At 43.8% G+C, this 8022-nt stretch overlaps 1 protein-coding gene across 1 annotated transcript; it reads left to right on the top strand.

The window, feature by feature from the left end:
* The first annotated feature begins 4937 nt into the window (after positions 1-4937).
* ZNF124 (zinc finger protein 124) lies at positions 4938-7514 on the top strand. The gene is made up of 3 exons (XM_009580098.1): positions 4938-5165; positions 5732-6277; positions 7226-7514. Exons 1-3 carry the CDS (start codon positions 5087-5089, stop codon positions 7405-7407), a joined length of 807 nt encoding a protein of 268 aa, XP_009578393.1. The 5' UTR covers positions 4938-5086; the 3' UTR covers positions 7408-7514.
* The last annotated feature ends 508 nt before the right edge of the window (positions 7515-8022 follow it).

Here is an 8022-nt window from a genome sequence, read left to right as displayed (position 1 = left end):
GCCGCCTCCCCCGGCTGCGGCTGTGCCCAGCAGATGGCTCTTTCCAACCGCGTAAGGCTTATGCGAGCCCTCGCTTCGCTTCCCGGATCCCAAGGTCAGCGTTTTCAACTCCTTTGTTCCTCTTATGAATAATGCCGGTGGCATACTGGAAGGTCAGGAAAGCGTAAATGCGATGCAGAAAGCGTTGCTTTCCAGAGTGTAATAGCTTTAGCTGGGATGTAACACACTTCTGTTTAATGAATACTTGTCACAGTACTACACACATAAACAGAGTTATATTTATTGGACTAGAATCACATCTCAGTTCTGCTTGAGTAAATCTGAAATAGCTCAGCTGGAGCCAATGGAGATACTACAGATGGGAATGACAGGGGAATTTGGCCCATTTTTAGAATATCTTCATGTAGAAACAATGTAGGAAAATTGAACTATGACCAGGTTCCTTCATTATGGGCTAAACTGACTCTAAATTGAACCCTCTTAAGTCGGTGAAGTTACGCAGGTGTGAAGGAGAGAGCACACAGAAGCCAGCCTTGTTTGAACTGCTTGATCCAAAAGGAACCACTTTGCATCTTATTAATAAATGCAAGTTTATTTGCAATGAACATTATTTTTATATACATGTATCAAAACTAGAGATGGGCTTAGACCTCTAAGAGACCCACTTCAAAGCTCCTTGACTTATTGGAAAGTTCAGACTGAATCAGACTTTTGTGGTTCAATCATCATCTCTTTAATAGGCTTAAACTGGAATTACAAACCTGAATTAACCAAAACACGGAGAAACACTTCGTTCTGCAACATGTCCTAAAAGCAAGCCCGTTTTATAATCTGTCTGAATCTCAGAAGTTTAGATCCTATTACAGAACTGTACTTGATAACACTGACTTAAAGTTACTGATTTTAGAAAAGCTGTATTTTTCAGTGAAAAACCTTCAAAATGTGGAGATTTTTTACTTGAATTGGAAAAACTTTCCAAGATGGACAGATTTATTCTGACTCAGCGAACTTTAAGCCTAAAAGAGTGGAGCTTGACATGACTTCATAATGGTCCTTCTTTAAATTTGCTGCCATTTCTGCTGATAGTTCACATCAGCATTTGGAAGGATGAGCAAAACATGAAAGAAAAGGTATCCTAAAAATGTGTTTCAAAAAATTTCTTGAGGCATATATATCGGGGCAATGGGAAGGAATACCATTCCCTAATTGTTTCCCTCTACTCTGTTAATTTTGGGCTTATTCCTCTCTGACATTCAACCTAATCACAGTTCAGGTGCTCCTCACCTTCTAGATCTACTAAACCTTCCCTGCTTCTGAAAGTTACACCACTTCTTTACTTTCCCAGGATATGCCAGCTGGCACTAAGGGGGAAATACAAAAGCACGGGGTAACACTGACGCTGATTTGATATGTTCTACATTCAACTGGCTATTCAAAACCGATCAATTTTTTTTTCTTGTATTAACCATTTCACACTTTCCTTTGAAATGTAGGAGGCTTATGAATTGCAAGAGCTACACTGTAAGTGTGAGTTACTTGTGCTTTTACCCCTTCTGGGATGAAGTCGTCACCTGCATCAATAAACCTCCAGAGCTATTTTTGGTATGCTCCGCTGGGCTCGGTGCCTCCTGGGGCTTCCTCTGAACCTCACAGTGCTGCCTTCCATGGGCTCCATGGCAGCTCCAGGCAAAATGTGCTTAACAGTGCTGCCTGAGAAATATATTGTGCTCTGGGAACAGTAATCCAGCATAACTCATTTAATATTCTGAAACTATTTTTCTTGATTCTGCTGTGGTTTATCCAGGTATTTAAGATTTTCTGATCCACGATCTTGCTAGTAATTGATGCTTGGTAAGGACATAAACGTTGTCATGAGAAGAACTAAGCTGGTGATGACTTAGCTTGGGTCCTTCTTCCCTCTTTGATAACAAACATAGTTCTGGCACCCTTCCATTTCCAGAAAGCTGAGTAACAGAAGTTGCTGCCCTTCTCAGAAAGTCTGACAAGGAAAGGGGTTTGGTGGAGCTGTCAGAAATGGGGAAACTAAAGTGCGGCACACAGGTTGTTATTTACACACATGAACAAGTAGCCTGATGTAAAAAAAGAAAAACAAAAAAGGAAAAGAAAAAAAAAAAGCTATTTCTACTGCATGGTTGAAACTTTGGTCCTAATCATTTAGTTGGTGCAAAGCACGTGCCAAGGTTTCAGGCAGCAGAATTGCTCGGATCATTTCCTACCCGCTTTGCAGAGCGGCAATTAGCAGCACAGTGGCATTAACAAGACAGCTTTACACGAGCTTTCAAAGTAAAAACATAAAGAATCCCTAAAGGACCAACTACTTGTAAAATGTGAGAGGGAAGCTCTAGGCCCAATTTTTCGGAGGTGGGCGCAAGGCTTTGCCCGCAGGCAGGCGTGACCGTCGGAGCCAGCCGCCACCCGCCGGGATCCCCGTGCCTCCCTGGCTCTCCCAAGGAGGGGAAACCTCCTGTCTTCTGCACTCGACCTTTGTGTTGCCTTTCCTGCACGGGTTTGGATGCTGCGCGTCTCCGAGTGCCCTCTCATCCACATTTGCCGTAAACACCCAGAACACCTGTTTACTCTGACTCACCCACTCCTCACGCAGACTCTCCCTTTTTTTGACAGCAGACCTCACTCAGGTAGTATGTGCTGCTAATATCCTTTCAGGACCATGTAATAACATGCCTTCTATCCAATTCCTAACATCCTTCAATCAGCTCAGCCAGTGGGCTAACTGCTTATGCTCCTGTGATTTATATAAGTGCAATTAATTTAAACTGCATCACTCCCGTGTTATGCTGGTGAAAATGCCCCGAGAGGGAGTACCTCACTGGTGAATCAGACCCTTTGCTTTTAATAAACATACAAAAGAACAGATCCCGAGCCAGTGAAAATCTGCATGGCTCCATTCATTTCAACACACAAACTTAAACCAGCTCAAGGTCTGAATCACAGCTCATGTAACAGACTATTTAGATACAGACTAATGCCTCACATCCTGAAATGCAATGCTTTCCCAGAGTTGACAGGGGACGGGGACTTCTCAGATGGAACAGAACTGAGAGGGGAGCAGGGCCACAAATGCAACCTTTTAAAAATGCTCTGTGGATTTCTTCATTTCTGCGGAGTTGAGGAAAGCAACAGCCTGTGTCTCTGCAAGCACTGCTCTCCCTTCTGGGAAAAGCTGCGTCTGTTCCTTCACCCCAGCTGCGAAGCAGTACCTGGGAAGTCCCCTTCCTTGCCACTTTCCCTTTCCTCCCGTAGCCTGGGTGTGTTCCCTGCAGCTTGGAAATCCATGTGACACCTTTCACTGACAGACACCAGAGTTAGATGCTGAACAGCTGAATCTTTTTAATCAGTTCTTGCAAATGGCTAACTTTCTCTGCACTTGTTTTGGCATCCCCGAGATTAAGAAGTCACACAGCTTGACAAAGCACTTTACTTTTACGTGTCTTAACAGAACAGAAGGATTTTTTTTTTTTTTTTTTTTTTTTAACATCTATTCCAACACCTGCTGCAAAAAAGGGCTGGGGTGGTCTCTGTAAAACACCCCTCTGCGCCGCCTCCCGACAGGAAAGAGCCCTAGTGGCACACCGGCACGGCATACCGGTATGTGCCCAGGCAGGTGGAGTTAATACACAAGGAGGGGGGGGAAGGGGTGGGGAGGGCAGACCAAGAGTCAATCAGAGTGTAATTTGTGTTAGAAATTTACCAGCATTCAGCCGTCCATAATTTCAAGATGCAAATATTTTAAAATTAAAAAACCTATCTGTGACTAAACATCTCCTCTAAATCAGTCTAGATAACCAGAAAATTCTGTGGCACATTTAAGAGACTTTCATCCTAAATGAAATACATAATACAGATTATACCCTCATAGGAAATGAAGAGGTCCTAAATATACTAATGGAGAAGGATGTTTAAGAGACATTTAAATTACCCAGTCTATAATTTTGGGGGGGGTTGCTTATCTGTGCATCTTTTAACTGCTTTGGATAATTAGGAAAATTTCCTTGGCAGTGCTCTAAGAGGATAGGCAAGAGTGACATAACTACTCCCAAGGAAGGAAAGGTCGAGGATTTTGCATTCTGCAGATTTTTAAAGTAAAAAAGAAAGTATTCTTCATTTGAACAGTCTGAAGCAGTATGCATACTATATAAAACCTATCACGCTGCTGAAATGTCATCTTTTCCAGGGCTTCTCCCTCTCCTTGAACTCACTTGCAGTATCTCGCTGGCCCTTCTGCCTGGAAGGGCGCAGGTTGGGGAGGCAGGCTGCTCGTCTCCAGCCTTTCCTAAACGCAACTGTTCAAAGGCGGTTCCCAAACGGAGCAGGCACACGGTCAGTTCAAAAGCTTCCATTAGCTCTGCCGGCTAACTTGTTATCTTGTAACGCGCCCCCCCTCCCCCCCCTTCTGCCCTTAATGAACAGTTTGTTCCATTGTAATTCTTATATCAAACATCTGGAAACCAGACTCGTTTTAAAAAAGAAAAAAAAAAGACGTTTCAGTGCCTATGACTTATCCAAGCCACTGTCAGAAAGAAAAAAAGGATTCAGCTGAATCAGTAAACTGACCTTTTTTTAAAGCACTTTGACCAACACATTTTTCTAGACCGAAATTCTACAGGGCAACATACACCCACTCTGCAGCAGGACAGCGCGCTCTGACCACAGCTTGCTCCTCCGTTCACAGCTGTCTCCAGCGGGAGGAGCTGAAACCTGAACCAAACCCTCGGAGCGGGGATTGGATCCCTCCTGCCAGCAGCCGCAGAGCCCTCCCAGAAAAACAGCCTCTTTGCAAAAGTGCTTGAGAACATCCCGAAGTGATTGGAGGAGCGGAAAACCCTTCCCCCCTGCACCTGACTAGTGGGTATTTACAGCACTTTTCAAGGCGCCTCTGCACTGCCACTACACACAACCACAGTGGATGGACTGCGCGGGGCAGGCAACGCGATAGGGACCGATGCGCTCGCAGTGAGAGCCTGTGCGTGTGTGCTGCACACCCGCCGGGGACCGTTACACCCACCCACGAGGAGAGCCTGGAAGAAGGAGAAACCCTGCATCCAAAATGCCACGCTCCTTCCTGGTCAAGAAACATTTCAATTCATCCAAGAAGCCGAATTACAGCGAGCTGGACACTCATACAGGTAACAAAACGAGATCTAATGCCACCGCGTCGCTTCTGAGGTTGCGGTCATTGCGTGGCGGTAACGAGGAGGGGTGGGATTGCTTTTCAGGCTTGAGGGAACGGGTTAGTTCGCTGCTAGCTCTTTTTTCTTGTGCTTACAAGGAGGGAGTTTTGAGAAATATGTCAGTGCTGCCCAGAATGAATCATAAAGTTTGCTCACCCACTTGAACTCTGTTACTTAGAGAGGATTTGGAGTTTTCCTGTTCTGTATCTGCTAGTGGCGGAATTGAAACTTTTATACAAATCCTTCAGGAAGTTTCACTGCTTCATTGTATCAGGCTGCGCAGATTTAGAAACAGCATGCTGCCTTGAAGAGACTCTCCAGCTGTAATTTGTCTGTTCAAGGGCGCTGTCTCTACCCATCAGAATATATGTATGAAATAGGATTTCCTTAATCCTTCCTTATATTCAGATGACCACATTGAGTGTTTAATTTATGCACCTTTTAGCCTTCAAAATGTTAATTTTGCTGCCTTTTGAAATACTTTTTGGTTCTCTTACCTTAAAATTTCCTTCTTTCTCCAGTGATTATATCCCCATACCTGTATGAAAGCTATCCAGTCCCTATCATACCACAGCCAGAGATCCTGAGCTCAGTAGCTTACAACCCCATTACTGTGTGGACTACAACCGGGCTGCTACCGTCTCCGTTACCCAATGACCTCTCTCCGCTTTCTGGATACCCCTCATCTTTGGGAAGAGTCAGCCCACCGCCACCTTCTGACACCTCCTCCAAAGATCACAGCGGCTCAGAAAGTCCCATTAGCGATGAAGAAGAGAGAATCCAGTCCAAGCTTTCAGACCCCCATGCAATCGAAGCCGAAAAGTTTCAGTGCAGTTTATGCAACAAGACCTATTCAACTTTCTCTGGCTTGGCCAAACATAAGCAGCTGCACTGTGATGCCCAGTCTAGGAAATCGTTCAGCTGCAAGTACTGTGACAAGGAGTATGTCAGCCTGGGAGCGCTTAAGATGCACATCAGGACCCACACGCTACCTTGTGTCTGCAAGATCTGCGGCAAGGCTTTCTCTAGACCCTGGCTACTTCAAGGACACATTAGAACTCACACTGGTAAGAACAACCCTTACAATTGCAGTTTCTTGTTGCTATAACATCAGGATGCCCTTTTGCTATTTTTCTCCACAGGTGGAAGAAGCAGCAGTGTTTCTTTGCTAACCTTGAAATGCATACGCAGAATTTCAAATGTATCACCAAAAGGCTAAATTCTCCCCCCGGGGCGGGGGGGGGGAGGGGAGTGTAGCATGGTCTCATAACTGTGGGCCAGACACTGGCATAAATCAGCATTGCTCCCTTGGTAATTTTAGGACAGTTCAGCCCATTTCCACTAGCTGAAGGTTTTGCTTTGAGGATTTTATGTTAACTTTCAGGCTTTGGAAATTGCTAACTTTGAGAAGGCTCCAGCTGACCCTGAAATCAAGCAGCAAAACAGAAAGGCAATGCATGAGGGGCTGCTTTCTGACTCCTTAAGCAATTGGCAAGTTTTGCATGTGCTATTTCAAGTCCTTAAGAATCAGAAACACATCATCACCAAAGCAGTCTTTTTTTTCTGTTCAGGCAAAAACTTGATTTTGGGTATAACACGGGGAACAATGTCATGTCTGTGCTGCTGTTTGCTGCTTTTCAGTCAAAGCCCTTGTCCCCAGTAATTCACACAGCGCTAAGCAGGAAAAGTTCTATGAGAATGTTTGAAAATGTACGGAGGAGCCCAACCTAAAAGTACTGCCTGCACCTGTAGATGCAGAAGGTGTCAGCAGCTTGTCTTCAGAGACTGCACCTAGCAGTATATTCTGCAAAGACTGAGTTCTGCAAGTACAGCCAGCAGTGCTGAAAGCTGTTGTATCTGGGGCCTGATTAGCTTTTTATTACACATTCTTTATTTTAACAAATCCTTTCTGTTTGTTTGCTTGTTTCTTAGGATAAAAGAGGCTTCTACCTGTGCTAAACATGTAACTCTTTTTTAAAGCTTTATCCTATTTTTCCTTGGTGTTTCCTTTTTAGGAGAGAAGCCGTTTTCCTGTCCTCACTGCAACAGGGCTTTTGCAGATAGATCCAATCTGAGGGCTCATCTGCAGACCCACTCGGATGTGAAGAAATACCAGTGCAAAAATTGCTCCAAAACTTTCTCCAGAATGTCTCTTCTGCACAAACATGAGGAGTCTGGCTGCTGTGTAGCACACTGAGTCACGCAGTCAACGTTTACCTGGACTCAATGCATTTCTCCACTCCTGTTCCAAATGATAAGTGGAAATCCAAAGGCGTTTTCTCGTCTACTTTTCGGCCAAAAAAACCAAAACACCACCGAACAAGCAAACAAACAAAATAGTGGAAGAACTTAGAATGTCAGTAGAAATGAGCTTTAAGTAGTTTCTGTTCAGTCACACATTCGCGTTCTTACGTGTGAATTCTGAAATATGGGGAAAGACACCATGCATGACATTTCAAGTAGATCTAAAGGAAGAAGCATTATCAGTTTTCTTTATAGATGAAGCCAAATGTAGGTCGTCTTTTCTTGCTTAGAAAAGGCTACAAAGTTAACAGTACAATCCTGCCAAGCCATTTCAACCAAAGAAACAGTATTTTAAGTGGAACTTTTAATAAAAATACTACCCAAGTGAATTTTGCTAGACACCATTTATCTCAGGTGCCTTAAAAAGTATTCCAAGTTTACCTTAGTAAATGTTTAATGTTATTCATTGCTGTGTTTTTTATTTTATTTTATTAGAAGCCAAGGCCTTCATTAATGATCTGAAATGCTTAAAACTGCATAATTAAGAGAGGAAAAAAAACATGTGAGA

The sequence above is a fragment of the Fulmarus glacialis genome, unplaced genomic scaffold, assembly GCF_000690835.1.
Source record: "Fulmarus glacialis isolate BGI_N327 unplaced genomic scaffold, ASM69083v1 scaffold5996, whole genome shotgun sequence".
Taxonomy (NCBI): Eukaryota; Metazoa; Chordata; class Aves; order Procellariiformes; family Procellariidae; genus Fulmarus; species Fulmarus glacialis.
The sequence above is the reverse complement of the archived record's forward strand: the minus strand, read 5'-3'. Positions and strand labels throughout refer to the sequence as shown.

What these genes read in the sequence shown, in the direction of transcription:
- ZNF124 (XM_009580098.1), top strand. Translation starts at nt 5,087, where the DNA reads ATGCCACGCTCCTTCCTGGTCAAGAAACATTTCAATTCATCCAAGAAG. An exon ending in CGAGCTGGACACTCATACAG is followed by an intron (nt 5,166 to 5,731) that starts GTAACAAAACGA and finishes TTCTTTCTCCAG; the next exon opens with TGATTATATCCCCATACCTG. An exon ending in ACACATTAGAACTCACACTG is followed by an intron (nt 6,278 to 7,225) that starts GTAAGAACAACC and finishes TTTCCTTTTTAG; the next exon opens with GAGAGAAGCCGTTTTCCTGT.